The sequence below is a fragment of the Balaenoptera musculus genome, chromosome 1, assembly GCF_009873245.2.
Source record: "Balaenoptera musculus isolate JJ_BM4_2016_0621 chromosome 1, mBalMus1.pri.v3, whole genome shotgun sequence".
NCBI classification, from domain to species: Eukaryota; Metazoa; Chordata; class Mammalia; order Artiodactyla; family Balaenopteridae; genus Balaenoptera; species Balaenoptera musculus.
In genome coordinates this window covers 113,127,238-113,146,125 of record NC_045785.1, presented here as the reverse complement: position 1 = coordinate 113,146,125, position 18,888 = coordinate 113,127,238, and the positions used below count along the sequence as shown (strand labels likewise).

General features: G+C 36.9%; 1 protein-coding gene across 9 annotated transcripts in view; it reads left to right on the top strand.

Annotated features, from left to right (window-relative positions):
- Nucleotides 1–18,888, top strand: part of ASH1L (ASH1 like histone lysine methyltransferase) — a 213,573-nt gene that overhangs the window by 47,728 nt on the left and 146,957 nt on the right. For 8 of the 9 annotated variants that reach the window (XR_005017158.1, XM_036831168.1, XM_036831148.1 and 5 more), the window contains one exon: nucleotides 13,145–17,708. Coding sequence is in view for 8 of the 9 variants with exons in the window: in XM_036831168.1 (XP_036687063.1) it covers nucleotides 13,145–17,708 (4,564 nt within the window). In the remaining variant the exon portion in view is untranslated. Of the gene's footprint in view, nucleotides 1–12,612; nucleotides 12,723–13,144; nucleotides 17,709–18,888 lie in introns of all 9 variants that reach the window. The other variant, XM_036831203.1, reaches the window with a different exon arrangement.

Sequence of the window (18,888 nt, the reverse complement as noted above, 5' to 3'; positions counted from 1 at the left end):
TCACAGTTCTGGAGTCTGGAAGTCCAAGATCAATTTGCCATCAGCATTGGTTTCTGATGAGGGCTCTCTTCCTGGCTTAGAGACAGCCACTTTCTCACTGTTTCCTCCCATGGCCAAGTGTAACAAAAGAGATAGCTGAGCTCTCTCGCTCTTCTTTTAAGGACACCATTTTTATTGGAGTAGGACCCCACCTTTATGACCTCATTTAACCTTAAGTAAAGGCCTCCTTAAAGGCCCTCTCTCCAAATACAGTCACATGGGCATTAGGGCCTCTACGTTTGAATTTGCGGTTATGCAGTTCAGTCCATAACAGATGGACACTCACAAAAACTGAACATACATACAGTAAGCTACCACAAGAAGTAAAAATAATATTTTCTCATCACAATGCAGAAAAACTAGAAATTAATAAAAAACAGTAAAAACTTTATGGTCTGGAAATTACCAGATCTCAGAATTTGTAGAAAATAAACAAAATAACTTTTGATTTTCATGGAAAGCTGTATTCAAAGGGAAGATACCTTTAAATATTAATTAAAAGGAAAATAATAAAAATAAATGGAATAAATCATTCAACTCAGTAGTTACCAAGAGAACAAAATAATCCTAAGAAAAGAAAACTGAGAAACCTGAAGGCAGAAGTGAACTAGAAAACAAAGGCAGTAACTGTCCAAACAGTGGTTCCTTTGGGGGGAAATGAAACATATTTAGCAAGTCTAACCTGGAAATAAAGAAAAATGAGGGAAAACAATATATAAAATAAGTAGTGCTAAAGGGCAAATAATTCCAGATACAGAAGTTAAAAGGAAACTATAAGAAATTTGTCTGCTTTTAATTATATCCAAATAAATGTGAAAAGTGAAAATGATTTTTAAAAAAAGATAATTTACTAAATCTGAGTTCAGAAATCAGAAAATTTTAACTGACCAATCACCATAAATATAATAGAGAAGTCCCTCAGAAAGCTCCTACTGTTGTCAAAAAATGCTGCTCTTAGATGGCTTTAGTTTAATTCTGTAAAACTTCAGAGAAAGATAATTTCAAAATTATTTAAATGTTTCAGAGCATAAGAAAGGAAGGAAAGTGAGTATAAAATTAATCCTAAAAACTTACAAAGATAGCACAAAAAGGGAAACTACAAAATAATTTTGCTTAAGCAAAAATTCAGGTTCTTCTGAATACGGGTAAGCTTCACTTTAGCTTACTTTTAAATACATATACAAGGAGGGCTACACACAGTCCCTTTTATATGTGTTGAATTAATTGAAGGTATATTACTCTGTTATTTTTTTTTTAAATTAATTTATTTATTTATTTTTGGCTGTGTTGGGTCTTCGTTTCTGTGCGAGGGCTTTCTCTAGTTGCTGCAAGTGGGGGCCACTCTTCATCACGGTGCGCAGGCCTCTCACTATCGCGGCCTCTCTTGTTGCGGAGCACAAGCTCCAAGACGCGCAGGCTCAGTTATTGTGGCTCACGGGCCTAGTTGCTCCGCGGCATGTGGGATCTTCCCAGACCAGGGCTCGAACCCGTGTCCCCTGCATTGGCAGGCAGACTCTCAACCACTGCGCCACCAGGGAAGCCCCTACTCTGTTATTTAATTATACCACTGCTTAAGAATATACATCGATAATTTTTAGTGATAAAAACTTATCTTTTATAGTAAACAGTCTGTATAGTTCTATAATGACTTCATTTTAGTCTCAAGGTTACAAATAATTGCTTGGAACTTTAAATCTTTAAATGTCAGAGCAAAGTCTTTTGCCTGTCTTACCAAAAAGGCTTAATTAAACATATCTCAACTTAATTTGGGAAGATACAGAATAGATTTGCTTTACATTTTATAGAAACAAGTTCATAAATATTCACTTATCTTTACTGAATGTTGTGATATCTCTGTGCTTGTCTTCTTAAGGCATTCTGTGTCATTAACAACTGATAGCTAAGGCTGACAATCTCTGACTTCAGTTATACTTTCCTGAGTTAAAGAATATGGGCTTAAAATTTTCTTTTCCTCATATGTAGGCATAATGATGCAAAATGCTAAGTAAACTATCAGTATACAATTTCAGCAGCACATTAAAAGAGCTATGCATTATAAAGGGACAGCACAAACAATCCTTTTGGAATTGGGTAAAGGGTATACTGGACCTCTGTTTCATATAATTACATGTGAATCTACAATAGAGCTATATACCATTATGAATTGTGTTTTTTCCCCAGGAATCCAAAGGAGTACAATACTAGGAAATGTGTTACTATAATTAATTATACTAATAGTTAAAAAATAAAATAGGTATTTCCTTAATGTGTTAAATAGAAATATGTAAAAATATATTATAATGTATGTAAAAATATAAATGTATATATGTACACACATATGTATAATGCTTAATGAGGGGACACCAGGGCATTCTCATTAGACTGTGGATGAAGAGAATGCCCTTTTTCATCACTGGTATTTAATAATGTTAATGAGATACTAGTTAATAAAATTAGAAAATAGGAATTAGAAGGATAAAAATAGAAAAGGTAAAATTACTGTTACTTGCAAGTGATGTTATATACCTTGAAATCGCAAGAGAATCAGTCAAAAAAAATGATAAAAGAATTCAGTGAGGTAATTGACTAATAGAGAAATAAATGAGAAATCAGTAGCCTTCATACAAATGAACAGAAGTTAAAAGAGAAGAAGAGATTCCATTAGGAAAGAGATGAAATATCTAGGAATAAACTTATCAGGGTTTAATATTTAAAGGAAGAAAGCTTCAAAACACTAGTGAATTTTGAACAAATAGGAAAGCTTAAAATGTTGTTGAATAAAAAAAATCATAAAGATGTCTGTTGTCCCAAAATTTAATTGCACTTTTTTTATTGTGGTAAAATATACATAACGTCAAATTTACCTTTTTTACATGTACAGTTCTGTGAGCACTAAGTACATTCACATTGTTGTGAAAACCATCATTACCATCCATTTCCAGAACTTTTTCAGTCTTCCCCAACTGAAATTCTGTTAATTCCTGTTAAATAGTGACTCCCTATTCCCCCCATCCCCTAGCCCCTGGTAACAGCCGTTTTACTTCCTGACTCTTTGAATTTGACTTAATACTCTAGGTATCTCATACAAGTGGAATCATATGGTATTTGAATTTTTGTGACTGTCTTATTTCATTGAGCATAGTGTCCTTGAGGTTCATCCCTGTTGTAGCATGTGTCAAAATTTCCTTACTTTTTAAAGTTGAATAATGTTCCATTGTACATATATATACCACATGTTATCATTCATCTGTCAATGGAGTTGCTTCCACCTTTTGGCTGTTTGTGAGTAATGCTCCTGTGAACATCAGTGTACAAATATCTGTTCAAGTCCCTCCTTTCACTGCTTCAGGGTGTTTGCAAATTTAACAATCAAAATTAAAGTAATACATACTTTTTGGCACCAGGTAAGTTGCTTATAAAATTTATATGAAAAAATAAGCAAGACTAGTCAAGACACTTCTGAAAAGAACAGTAACATGTAGGAATAAGACATCAGATAATTAAAGTTAAAATGGTTAGAACATTGTGGTATTGGCGCATGGATAGAGAGAAAATTAATGACCCAGAATGGAGTATCTAGCAATAGAACCAAGTATGTACGAGAATTTAGTACATGAGAAGTGTATTTTGTATCAGAGGATGAATGATGAAATGATTTCATGTATATACATACACACATATGTATTAAACTTAAAGGCTGTATGGCTTTTCATTTCTTTTTCACTGCTATATTTCATTTGAGGATAAAAAGATGCCATTATATTCCACATTAAAAAAAAAGAAACTACTTTGATTCCACTTTATCTTCTAGCTCTGCCTCTTTATTTCTCTGTTTCCTTGCTGTTCTTCAGATTTCTCTCTGCCCATTCTCTTTTAAACCCATTCCAATCATGTTATTGTGGGATCTTAGTTCCCCGACCAGGGACTGAACCCAGGTCCCCAGCAGTGGAAGTGTGGAGTCCTAACCACTGGACCGCCAGGGAATTCCCATGTTTTTGCTCTTGTACTTTATAGAAACTGCCTTTACATGGTTACCAGTGACCATCCCCACGCCACAATGCTAAATCCAACAAAGAAATACGTGTTTTCATTTGTTTGACCTGTCAGCAGCAGTTGGCAGTCATCACTCTTGGAAATAAGTTTTTTTACTTCATTTCCAAGGTACCACACGTTCACTCACTCTGCCTCCCCCCCGCCCCCCACCTCTCGTTGCTACCTTCTGGCCTCCTCATTCTTTTGCTAGTTCTTCATCTTCTTGATCTTTTAATGTTGTAATGCCTCAGTGTTAGTCTTTAGTCCTCTACTCTTCTGTTTATATTCACCCTGTTGACTTAAAATATATATATACACAATGTGAGAGTTAATATATACACAACGTGAGAGTTAAGTTTTATTTGGGGCAAAACAAGGACTGCAGCATTTCAGATAACTGAGAAACTGCTGCTCTGAGTAGGTGAGGGGAGGAGCCAGGATATATAGGAGTTTTGCAACAAAGAGCAGGTAATTGGGAACGTCAAACGATTATTGTTAAAGAAAACCAGATATCTTAAGTTAAGGAATTTAGCGCTTTTCTATATATGGGAAGATGGAAGAGTCTGGGCTCACTAAAATCATTCCTTTGATATGCACCTGAGCTATCTGGGGCCTGTATTTTCACATCCTGAGTTTCCTCAGGGCTCACCACCGGGAGTGGCTGCAGTCTGATGGCTGCTAGATGGCAGGTATTCTTTTCAGCATTGAGTTTCCTCAGGGCTCACCAGCTCACGTTGGAGGGCTGCAGTCATTGGTGACTGTGACATCCTTTGTTTATTGACATGGCAGGAAATATTCCATTTATAAATATTCCATTGATCAACCCTCACCTGGTTATGTGAACCAGGCTCAAGGTTTTAAATATCTATAAGCTGTTGTTTTTCAAATTTGAATCTTCCTGTTCAGACCTCTTTATTTGGATGTTTAGAACACATTTCAGTTTTAACATGTCCAAAACTGAACTCCTCATAGTCGTTTTCAACTCTCCTCCAACTACAGTCTTTGTTACCTTTTCATCACTTCCAGTGTTTCTACCCTAGTCCAAGTCACTATCATCTCGTGTCTAGAAAGACTCCATGCTATTACCCTTAAATCCTTATAACTTTATGAAGAGAGCAGCTAGAGGGAGGGAATATTTGAAGATGTAAGTGAAATATCACTCTTCTGTTCAAAATCTTTTAGTGCTTTCCCATTTTTTTCAGAGTAAAAGCTCAAGCCTTTATAATGGCCTAAAGGCCCTCCATGATAATAATAGCCCTTTCTGATCACATATTCTGTTCTCCCTGAGTCAGTTGCTTAAGTCCTGCACATTAGCATTCTTGATGTTCCTGTAGATAACTTTCTCACTTCATGTCTTTGCTCAGATGTTACCTGATCATTGAGGCCTAGTCCAGTCACCTAACTCAATTTTGCAGACTCTCACAGCACTCTCAATTGGCTTTTCTTTTTCCCATAGCAATTAACACCTTCCAACAAGTAATATTTTAAAAGTTTATTGTTTTTCTTTATTGTCTTTCCCACTAAAATGTAAGCTTTGTGAGAGTAGAGATTTTTGTCTTTACTGTTCTTTGTTTTATTTCCAACAGTGAGTGGGCACCCAATAAATATTTGTTGAATGAAGAATTAGGTCACATACCTCCTCTACATAAAACCTTCCAATGGCTTCCCCTCTCTTGGATTAAAACAAAAGTCTGTCCCCCTACCTTCTGCCTGACCACTCTTCCCTTGATTACTCTGGCAAACCTGGATTCCTTGAATTTATCAATATGAGGTAAGTTCCTGCCTCAGGGCCTTTGCTCCTGCTGTTTCCTCTTTTTAGTATTGTTCTTTTCTCAGGCAGCTACATAGACTCCTCCTTCACCTCCTTTGGGCTTCTGCACAAATGTAACCTCAATCAGGACTTTCCTGACAACCTGTTATTTTTTTAATTTTTATTTTGGCTGCGTTGGGTCTTCGTTGCTGTGCGCGGGCTTTCTCTAGTTGCGGTGAGCGGGGGCTACTCTTCATTGTGGTGCGCGGGCTTCTCATTGCGGTGGCTTCTCTTGTTGCAGAGCACGGGCTCTAGGTGCGTGGGCTTCAGTAGTTGTGGCTCGCAGGCTCTAGAGTGCAGGCTCAGTAGTTGTGGTGCACGGGCTCCGTGGCATGTGAGATCTTCCCGGACCAGGGCTGTAACCCGAGTCCCCCTGCATTGGCCGGCAGATTCTTAACCACTATGCCACCAGCAAAGGCCCCTGACAACCTGTTTTAATATTGCAAATCCTTTCCAATCCTAGTCTTTCCTCTTCTTCTATGCTCTCTGATTTTCTCCATAGCCTATTTCACCATCTGATATACTGAATATTTCACCTATCTTTTTATTGCCTCTACCCCTATCATGCATTAGAATAAAATCTCTGCAGTGAAGGAGATTTTTTTTTTCCATTACTGTTATTCCTAGCGCTTAAACAATCGGTACTTAAAACTATTTGTTGAAAAAATGAGTTCCTGACGAAGCAAGAATTCAAGATTATAAAGTAAATTAAATCAATAGTGTTCTTGAATACCATCAGTTTAGAGTTAGAAAATGTAGCAAAAAAATTATTCACAAAAGTAATAGTATTTATGAAATATTTAGAAATAAACTTGATAGCAAGTGTTTAGGATCTATATGGCTAAAATTATAAATATCTAGTAACACCAAAAAGTTTGACTAAATAGATAACATTTGCTTTGTTATTGTGGAGCTAAAGTTAATGTTGAGCTATCTTTTTTTCCTATTTTAATATATAAAGGTAATGCCGTGTGGAGTTTTTCAAAACTTTATATGAACCTCAAGGTCATCTAGAAGTATACATATGCAAAAACAACCAGGGAGCCTTACGAAAATGTTCTAAAGTTAATGGTTATGGTTGCACAACTCTGTGAATATACTAAAAACCATTGAACTTGTGCTCAGAAAGGGTAAATTTTATGGTATGTGAATTATATCTCAATAATGTTGTTATAAATAAAATAAGGAATTTCTATAGGATTACAAAAAGGAAAAAATAGTCTTTTTAAGTATTAAAACATACTGTAAAGTGTCCACATATTATTAGTGGCTCAGGAATAAACATAAATGTAAGTGAAGCAAAATGGAGAGCTTAGACCCAAATATGAATAAAAATATGTGAGAAATGTATTTCAAATCAGTGAATGTGAAATGAGAAATGGAAAAACTCTTAGAACAACGGACAAAACTTTTGCAGGTAAAAGCTGCTTCTCTACCCACAGATTATGTTTTAAAAATTCAAAATAGGGCTTCCCTGGTGGCGCAGTGGTTGAGAATCTGCCTGCCAATGCAGGGGACACAGGTTCGAGCCCTGGTCTGGGAAGATCCCACGTGCCACAGAGCAGCTGGGCCCGTGAGCCACAATTACTGAGCCTGCGCATCTGGAGCCTGTGCTCCGTAACAAGACAGGCCGCGATAGTGAGAGGCCTGCGCACTGCGATGAAGAGTGGCCCCCACTTGCCACAACTAGAGAAAGCCCTCACACAGAAACGAAGACCCAACACAGCCATAAATAAATAAATAAATACTTTTAAAAAATGTGTTAAATGTTTAAAAAAAAATTCAAAATAGATAAATAATTTGAAGTAAAAGTAAGAATGAGACCATAAAAACATTCATTGAAAATGTGGTGAAGATTGTCATCTTTAGGAGGATGTGATCATTCCAATTATGCTACGAAAACAACTATAAAACTAAAGAGATTATTTTATCTAGTATAATGGTTAAGAGCTTTAGCTATGAAATCAGACTATGTTTAAAGCAGACTTCAGTCACTTAATGGTTAAGTGACCTTGACCAGGTAATCTATTATCTAAACTATTCCTATTTTTAAAAAAATAAATTTAATGAGGATAATTACATTAACCACATCATATGGTTGCTGTGAGGATCAAATGACAGAATATGTGTGGTACTTAGTACAGTTTTTCATATGTTTCTGAATACATTTAACTTCTTTTTAAGAAAAATAATAGGAAGTAGAAGGACAACCAGTAAATTGGGAGACAAATGTGCAACATGAGAGAAATAAATATTATTTCAAAAATATGAAGGGCTCTTCTAAATAAGAAATGATAAACTTCACAATTCAGAAAAATGACATGGACCTCGAACAGCTATTACACTGCTGAAAAAATATACAAGGCCTGCAAAATCACGTGACAGGATGTTTTGTTCATAATACCAGGCAGTAAGTGAAATGTAAATAGAAATACCCCAAAAGTGTATCTATAGGTTGTGAAATCTTAAACACTGACAATGGCAATGAAAAATATTTTCTTCATATTTAGAACATTGGCATTCACAAAAAGAAAACTCACATAGCGTAATGAGAAAACATTACAAGCCGTATAAGAACACAAACCAACAGTAGGGAAAGAGTCAACAGATGAGCATACACTTCACTACCAAAGAGCTGGAAATATTGAAACCATCTGAAAGATTTTGAAATGGTTAAAATGGGCAAAAAGATAACCATTTGATAAAAATAGGACGATAACAAATGGATTTGAAAATGAACCAAATAGTAATTAATCCTAGAAATAATGGCATTTGAAATGAAAACTCAATGAGTTTATTGGAACAGTAAATGAGAGAGCGTATTTTCTGAAGATAACTATAACCAAATCACCCAGTTGTCAAGGTTTGTGAACATTAAGATTGACATGAATACTGTTAGTCTGATGTTTAATTTTAAAATTGTCAGAAGCAAGGTTGTCAGTTGTTACTGTTTCTGCCATAAGAATATCATTGCCTAAAAATGTAGAATATCACAAGTCACAAGGTATTATCTTGGGTTAGTGTTTATAAACTCTGAATTTTTTTTTTTTTTTTTTAAACTTTGGGTTTATTTTACTTATTTATTTATTTTATTTATGGCTGTGTTGGGTCTTCGTTTCTGTGCGAGGGCTTTCTCTAGTTGCGGCAAGTGGGGGCCACTCTTCATCGCGGTGCGTGGGCCTCTCACTATCGTGGCCTCTCTTGTTGCGGAGCACAGGCTCCAGACGCACAGGCTCAGTAGTTGTGGCTCACGGGCCTAGTTGCTCCGCGGCATGTGGGATCTTCCCAGACCAGGGCTCGAACCCGTGTCCCCTGCATTGGCAGGCAGATTCTCAACCACTGCGCCACCAGGGAAGCCCCCAAACTCTGAATTTTTATAATAAACTTTTTTCCATTAAAATCTTTCTTGATGCAGAGCTGTCCTACACGTGTAACAATTTATTATATGTACACTTTTTTAAAAAAAATTTATTTATTTATTTGACTGCATCGGTCTTAGTTGTGGCGTGCAGGCTCTTTGTTGTGGCACGTGGGCTCCAGAGCACGCAGGCTCAGTAGTTGTGGCGCATGGACTTAGTTGTGCCGCGGCATGTGGGATCTTAGTTTCCCAACCAGGGATCGAACCCACGTCCCCCGCATTGGAAGGCGGATTCTTACCACTGGACCACCTGGGAAGTCCCTATTGTATATACCCTTTGATTAAGCAATTCCACTTTTAGAAGTTGAATTGAAGGAAATAATTGGACAAATAGGCAAAGATATATATAATTGGATGTTCATCATTATATTCCTTACAAGAAGAAATAGCCGAAAACTGGGACTTCCCTGGCTGTCCAGTCGTTAAGACTCCAGGCTTCCTCCACTGCAGGGGGCACAGGTTCAATCCCTGGTCAGAGAACTAGGATCCTGCATGCCTCACAGTGCTGTTTAAAAAGCAACCATTATGTGGTTGATTTTATGAATTTTGAACTATTACAAAACCATTGAATTGATAGTCTGACTCGATTTATTTGTGTAAAAGGGTGTCTTCCTCGTATTGTTTAAGTGGGCTATGAAACAGCAAGCATTTTTGGCCCCATTTTTATGAAAGAATGTACATGTATTTGAAGTATATGGTGAAGTATCTGAAATGTAAAATTGTTTATTTATGCATAGCAGTGTTTATACTTTCCCTCTTTTCTAATGAGCATACTTTTGTCTTTGTTTTCAAGTTGAAGAAAATTATATGCCTAAAATGATGTTTTGATACAATATCTTTTTCATTGGCTAACATACTATACTCTTTAAAACGATACCTCTTACTACTGGTTGTCATTTTAAGAGGTTCTTAGAAAGGTAAGAGAATAATATTACCAGTACCAAATGTAGTTTTCAGCATCTTATTAATATTATCTCATTCACTCTGTTTATTCAGTGTCAGGATTTGGAAGAAAAAAATCTTTGAAACCAAAATCAAATTATCTGCGTTTTTTTGTTTTATTTTTATTTTTTCCTTCTTTAATCATAGACCATTTACTGTGGATACTAACTGTTTTAGGATGATTTTAATTAACCTGAGATACTCATTTCCATCAAAGGTGAAAAACCAGATTTCAGTACAGTCTTTTAGCAGGTTAAGGGAACTGGATGTTTCTACTTTTCTTTTAGACAGAATTTTTAGAATAACTTTTATTGAAGTATAATATAAATATAAATGTAACAACTCAGTGAATTTTCACAAACTCAACCACCCATGTAACCAGCATTCAGTTTAAGAAATGAAACATTACCAGCACCCACCAAGATCTTGTGCTCCTTTCTCATCACTGCCCCACACCACGGGTAACCATTTTCCTGACTTTAAATATCATAATTAGTTGTGCCTCATTGTGAACTTAATATAAATGGAGTTATATAGTACACACTTTTATTCTGTATCCTTTCACTTAGTCTTGTTTGTGAGCATTATCTATGCTATGGTACATAGTCATAGTTTGTTCAGACAGATTTTTAAAGGTAAGTTTTAAAATGGAAGTGTCACAATTTTCAGGTATAAATATATTTTAAAATACTTAATAAAGCCTTTTAAGTTTTGAAAAGTAACTGTAAAAATACAAAATGGGAATATTGTTTCTTTAACAAGATGGGAAGAAAATGTGTTTCTTTAATTGCAAGCTTAATATATGTCAGTCGAATATGAAACTGTCAGAAAAGCCAGTTTCCTCTTGGGCATAATTGTAAGGGTCCAGTCCAAAAGAAGAGATAGTCCCCTTAATTTTGAGTGAATCAAATATTGGTTGTATTGTGTTTCCTCCCTCCTGGGTTACTATTTTCATTAATCTTCTGTTTATTCTTCCATTTTTAATATAACCAGATATGTGTATGTATTCATATTCCTATCTTCTTACACAGAAGATAGCATATTATAACCACCGTCCAAATTCTTGCTTTTTTCATTTTTTTTTTTTTTTTTTTTAAGTTATTTATTTATTTATGTATTTATTTATGGCTGAGTTGGGTCTTCGTTTCTGTGCAAGGGCTTTCTCCAGTTGCGGCTAGTGGGGGCCACTCTTCATCGCGGTGCGCGGGCCTCTCACCATCGCGGCCTCTCTTGTTGCGGAGCACAGGCTCCAGATGCGCAGGCTCAGCAATTGTGGCTCACGGGCCCAGTTGCTCCGCGGCACGTGGGATCTTCCCAGACCAGGACTCGAACCCGTGTCCCCTGCATTGGCAGGCAGATTCTCAACCACTGCGCCACCAGGGAAGCCCCTGCTTTTTTCATTTAATACTTATTAAAGAGCATTCGATAGCAATATATTGATATCTTCTCTTTTTTTTTCCGGTGTTATGGTAGTCCATTGTACAGGTATACTTTGATTTATTCAGCCAGTCCCCTGTAGATAATCATTTAGACTATTTTAGGGTTTTGCTATTAAAATGGTGGTATATTTTTAGCTTTTTGCAAACATTAGCTTTTTTGCCAGTGTGTCTTGGGGTAGATCCCCTAAAAGTGGTCAAAGGAATAAATGCATGTGGTATTTTTCTAGTTATTGCCAATTTCTATTTTGTAGGGATTATACCATTTTACATACAAAACTTTTCCATATATGCATGAATTTGGTTTTGGGTTTTCTATCCTGGCCCATTGGATCTTTTGTCTTTTCATGTGCTATACTGTTTTAGTGATAGAGGCTTTAAAAATTAATTTAATATTTGATACAGTTATCCCCTTCTTTTTAGATTTTGCTAGGTATTCTTGCTTATATATTTTTCCCAATGAATATTATAACTTTTCTTATTCCTGAGAGAATCTTGTTGGTATTTTTATTAGGATCACATTAAATTTATAAATTTGCTTAGGGGAAATTGTCAGCTTCATGTCTTCCTATCCACAAACACAGTACGTCTTTACATTTGTTCAGGTCTTTCATTTGTATTTTATAGTTAAGAAAGACTCTTTATGTCAGTTATACCTCATAAAGACTCTATGTCAGTTATACCTCAATTAAAAAAAAAAAAAAAACTTTGCTGAAACGTGAAGAAGAAAAAAATCTTTGTTATCCAAAAGTAAAACAGACTGTTGTGTGAAATGATAAATTCATTTGTAAAGTATATAATGAGGATTCATACATTAGATAGCAATTTATATTATGACTTAAAAGTTACTTCCAACTCTAAGATTTTATATAAAAACACATTCTAAAGAAAATATGAACGTATTTTATTGTCTTTTCTATTTTTCTCACATGAAGAGAGAACTTGACTGCTCATTCAAGATTATAATTAAGAATGTGTTACAGGAGTGAAAGTTGGTCAGGAATTGTCCTGCATTGGTTTGAAATCATTGAAATCAAATAAGGAGGTAGGCAAAGAACCATTATTTTAAACGAGGACCGTGGGATATTGTAACTAACAATATCTTTTCAAAAACAGTACATTCATATGCTAACGTATATTTAGTCCATGTAAGGAGAAAGTAGACTTTAATTTGCCTTTTTAAAACAATGTCAAAAAATACCATAGGGATATTTCTAAATACTCAATAATATGTATGTTCATATGGTTGAAAGTCAACAAAGATTACATCTTGATAGCCTCTGATATAGCAGTAGAGGAACTAACATACTGTGACATTAGTATAACATTAGTTAGGTTTTTTAAAAAAGCACTATTGCCTGTCTTATATCTGATTTGTCATCATTTAGTTTGTTTGATTGTAATGCTAAACTGAAATGGTATATAAGCTTTACTATCTCTGAAACCCTTTTCTTGTTCAAATTTTAGGATCCTTCAAAGTTGTACAAGAAATCAGGTGATGTTGCAGCCATTGAATGCCAGTCTGAGGAGAGCATCCATCTTCATTCACAGGGAGAAAACAATCCTTTGTCTAAGAAGCTTTCTCCAGTACACTCAGAAATGACAGATTACATTAATGCAGCATCATCTACTCTTGTTGGTAGCCGGGATCCTGATTTAAAGGACAGGGCATTACTTAATGGAGGAACGAGTGTAACAGAAAAGTTGGCACAGCTCATTGCAACTTGTCCTCCCTCCAAGTCTTCCAAGACAAAACCTAAGAAGTTAGGAACTGGCACTACTGCAGGATTGGTTAACAAGGATTTGATCAGGAAAGCAGGCGTTGGCTCTGTAGCTGGAATAATACATAAGGACTTAATAAAAAAACCAACTATCAGCACAGCGGTTGGATTGGTAACTAAAGATCCTGGGAAAAAGCCAGTGTTTAATGCAACAGTAGGATTGGTCAATAAGGACTCTGTGAAAAAACTAGGAGCTGGCACTACAGCGGTATTCATTAATAAAGACTTAGGCAAAAAGCCAGGGAATATCACTACAGTAGGACTGCTGAGCAAAGATTCAGGAAAGAAGCTAGGAATTGGTATTGTTCCAGGTTTAGTGAATAAGGAACCTGGAAAGAAGCTAGGACTTGGCACTGTGGTTGGACTAGTTAATAAAGACTTGGGAAAGAAATTGGGTTCTACTGTTGGCCTAGTGGCCAAGGACTGTGCGAAGAAGATTGTAGCAAATTCAACAATGGGATTAGTTAATAAGGACATTGGAAAGAAACTAGTGAGTTGTCCTATGGCAGGACTGGTCAGTAAAGATGCCATAAACCTTAAAGCGGAAGCACTGCTCCCCACTCAGGAACCACTTAAGGCTTCTTGTAGTACAAACATCAATAGTCATGAAAGTCAGGAACTTTCTGAATCCCTGAAAGACAGTGCCACCAGCAAAACTTTTGAGAAGAATGTTATACGGCAGAGTAAAGAAAGCATATTGGAAAAGTTCTCAGTTCGAAAGGAAATCATTAATTTGGAGAAAGAAATGTTTAATGAAGGAACATGCATTCAGCAAGACAGTTTCTCATCCAGTGAAAGGGGGTCTTATGAAACCTCAAAGCATGAAAAGCAACCTCCTGTATATTGCACTTCTCCGGACTTTCAAATGGGAGTTGCTTCTGATGCATCTACAGCAAAATCCCCTTTTAGTGCAGTAGGAGAAAGCAATCTCCCTTCCCCATCACCTACTGTATCTGTTAATCCTTTAACCAGAAGTCCCCCTGAAATGTCTTCACAGATGGCTCCTAATCCGTTACTTTTAAGTCCTACCACAGAACTAATGGAAGAAATTTCTGAATCTGTCGGAAAGAACCAATTTACTTCTGAAAGTACCCACTTGAACATTGGTCATAGGTCTGTGGGTCATAGCATGAATATTGAATGCAAAGGGATTGATAAAGAGGTAAATGATTCCAAAACTACACATATAGATATTCCAAGAATAAGCTCTTCTCTGGGAAAAAAGCCAAGTTTGACTTCTGAATCCAGTATTCATACAATTACGCCTTCAGTTGTTAACTTCACTAGTTTATTTAGTAACAAGCCCTTTCTAAAACTTGGTGCAGTAACTGCATCCGATAAACACTGCCAAGTAACTGAAAGCCTAAGCACTACTTTGCAGTCCAAACCATTAAAAAAAAGGAAAGGAAGAAAACCTCGGTGGACTAAAGTGGTGGCAAGAAGCACATGCCGGTCTCCAAAAGGGCTAGAATTAGAAAGATCAGAGCTTTTTAAAAATGTTTCTTGTAGTTCACTATCAAATAGTAATTCCGAGCCAGCCAAGTTTATGAAAAACATTGGACCATCTTCATTTGTAGATCATGACTTCCTTAAACGCCGATTACCAAAGTTGAGCAAATCTACAACTCCATCTCTTGCTCTCTTAACTGATAGTGAAAAACCATCTCATAAGTCTTTTGCTACTCACAAACTATCCTCCAGTATGTGTGTGTCTAGTGATCTTTTGTCTGATATTTATAAACCCAAAAGAGGAAGACCTAAATCTAAGGAGATGCCTCAACTGGAAGGTCCACCTAAAAGGACTTTAAAAATTCCTGCCTCTAAAGTTTTTTCTTTGCAGTCTAAGGAAGAACAAGAACCCCCAATTTTACAGCCAGAAATTGAAATTCCTTCCTTCAAACAAAGTCTGTCTGTGTCTCCTTTTCCAAAAAAGAGAGGCAGACCTAAGAGGCAAATGAGGTCACCAGTCAAGATGAAGCCACCTGTACTATCGGTGGCTCCATTTGTTGCCACTGAAAGTCCAAGCAAGCTTGAGTCTGAAAGTGACAACCATAGAAGTAGCAGTGATTTCTTTGAGAGTGAGGATCAACTTCAGGATCCAGATGATCTAGATGACAGTCACAGGCCAACTGTCTGTAGTATGAGTGACCTTGAGATGGAACCAGATAAAAAAATTACGAAGAGAAACAATGGACAATTAATGAAAACAATTATCCGCAAAATAAATAAAATGAAGACTTTAAAGAGAAAGAAACTGTTGAATCAGATTCTTTCAAGCTCTGTAGAATCAAGTAATAAAGGGAAAGTGCAATCCAAACTCCATAATACAGTGTCAAGTCTTGCCGCCACATTTGGCTCTAAATTGGGCCAACAGATAAATGTCAGCAAGAAAGGAACCATTTACATAGGAAAGAGGAGGGGTCGAAAACCAAAAACTGTCTTAAATGGCATTCTTTCTGGTAGCCCTACCAGCCTTGCTGTTCTTGAACAAACAGCTCAGCAGGCAGCTGGGTCAGCATTAGGACAGATTCTTCCACCTTTACTGCCTTCATCTGCTAGTAGTTCTGAGATTCTTCCATCACCTATTTGCTCTCAGTCTTCTGGGACTAGTGGAGGTCAGAGCCCTGTAAGTAGTGATGCAGGCTTTGTTGAACCCAGTTCAGTGCCATATTTGCATTTACACTCCAGACAGGGCAGTATGATTCAGACTCTTGCAATGAAGAAGGCCTCAAAGGGGAGGAGGCGGTTATCTCCTCCTACTTTGTTGCCAAATTCTCCTTCTCACTTGAGTGAACTCACATCTCTGAAAGAAGCTACTCCTTCTCCTATTAGTGAGTCTCATAGTGATGAGACCATTCCCAGTGATAGTGGAATTGGAACAGATAATAACAGCACATCAGACAGGGCAGAGAAATTTTGTGGGCAAAAAAAGAGGAGGCATTCATTTGAGCATGTTTCTCTGATTCCCCCTGAAACCTCTACAGTCCTAAGCAGTCTTAAAGAAAAACATAAACATAAATGTAAGCGCAGGAATCATGATTACCTCAGCTATGACAAGATGAAAAGGCAAAAACGAAAACGGAAAAAGAAATATCCCCAACTCCGAAATAGACAGGATCCAGACTTTATTGCAGATCTGGAGGAATTAATAAGTCGCCTAAGTGAAATTCGAATCACTCATCGAAGTCATCATTTTATCCCCCGAGACCTTCTGCCAACTATTTTTCGAATCAACTTTAATAGTTTCTATACGCATCCTTCTTTCCCCTTAGATCCTTTGCACTACATTCGAAAACCTGACTTAAAAAAGAAGAGAGGGAGACCCCCTAAGATGAGGGAGGCAATGGCTGAAATGCCTTTTATGCACAGCCTTAGTTTTCCCCTTTCTAGTACTGGATTCTATCCTTCTTATGGCATGCCTTACTCTCCCTCACCCCTTACAGCTGCTCCCATAGGATTAGGTTACTATGGAAGGTATCCCCCAACTCTTTATCCACCTCCTCCATCTCCATCTTTCACCACTCCACTTCCACCTCCTTCCTATATGCATGCTGGTCATTTGCTTCTCAATCCCACCAAATACCATAAGAAAAAGCATAAGCTACTTCGACAGGAAGCCTTTCTTACAACCAGCAGGACTCCCCTTCTTTCCATGAGTACCTACCCTAGCGTCCCTCCCGAGATGGCCTATGGTTGGATGGTCGAGCACAAACACAGGCACCGTCACAAACACAGAGAACACCGTTCTTCTGAGCAACCACAGGTTTCCATGGACACTGGCTCTTCCAGATCTGTCCTAGAATCTTTGAAGCGCTATCGATTTGGAAAGGATACTGTTGGAGAGCGCTATAAACATAAGGAAAAGCACCGGTGTCATATGTCCTGCCCTCATCTCTCTCCTTCAAAAAGCTTAATAAACAGAGAAGAGCAGTGGGTCCACCGAGAGCCTTCAGAATCTAGTCCATTGGCCTTGGGATTGCAGACACCTTTACAGATTGACTGTTCAGAAAGTTCTCCAAGTTTATCCCTTGGGGGATTCACTCCCAACTCTGATCTGGCCAGCAGTGATGAACATACAAACCTTTTCACAAGTGCAATAGGGAGCTGCAGAGTTTCAAACCCTAACTCCAGTGGCCGAAGGAAATTAACTGACAGCCCTGGACTGTTTTCTGCACAGGACACTTCATTAAATCGGCCTCACAGAAAGGAGCCGCTGCCTTCCAGCGAAAGGGCAGTACAGACCTTGACAGGTAAGAGGGTTATTTTGTTGCCTGTTGTTTGTGTTAGAGAAATGGTGTATTTTGCCTACTGGTTGCCTGATACATGTACATGAACTTTTAATAGCTCTAGTGTTTTTGTTTTTATAAATGTATTTTGAAATGTTATCTTCCAAGTTTTTGTTTTCAATAGATGTGAGAAGTAAGGCATGTCTTTGCATTAATTTTGAATTTTGAGAAGAGATATCATTATCAAAACAAACAAGAAATAATACTCAACTTTTTGGAAATCAGGAAAAATGATTTTCTTATGCAAAAAGGCTATTACACGGTTTCTTTAGTGAGAAATGGCTCAGATATCTGGGTTTTTTAAAAAATTTTATTGAAGTATAGTTGATTTACAGTGTTGTGGATATCTGTTAATAGCTATGCAGGATTTTTAATATATACTGATCCAATTTATAAGTGTTTCTATGTTACTGGAAGAATATGTTGTTAACTCTGTGTGTCTCATAATAAAAATCTAAACAGTCAAAACTGTCAACTTTGGGGAATTCCCTGGCGGTCCAGTGGTTAGGACTCTACGCCTTCACTGCTGCAGGCCCGGGTTCAATCCCTGGTTGGGAAACTAAAATCCCACAAGCCATGTGGTGCAGCCAAAAACAAACAAACAAAATTACCAACTTTGTAAAATTTAACTCAATATTTAGTGGGACATCATTTTTCAGAGTATCTTTAGGTATCTTCATAAAGGCTGCTTAGGTTGAATGAAGTGACATAAAGCAAATTTAGGTAATGCATTTGTAATGCCTAGAAAGTGTCTTTTAAGAATTGAAAAGAAGATAGAAAACAAGAAAAAGGAAGCATTGCCTATTCATGTATAAGATATCGCTAAGTCACAAGTTCTTTATCAGAGATCTCAACCCTACGGGTTTGTAAATTAACTCTAGAAAGTCCATAAAACCTCTGATGTTGTAACTAAAATTATGTGTATGTATGCTTGTGTGTATTTTTCAGGAGAAAATCCATATATTTTTTCTGATTCTCCAAGTAAACTCTGTAAGCCTCAATATCCCTTCCTATAAAATGGGATTAGTAAGGTTATTATAAACAGTAAATGAGATTATAGTGTTTATTAAAATGATTTGCACATAGTAAGCACACAAATGTTAATTGATATTATTCCCCCCGAATATTAAAAACTTGTGCGTTA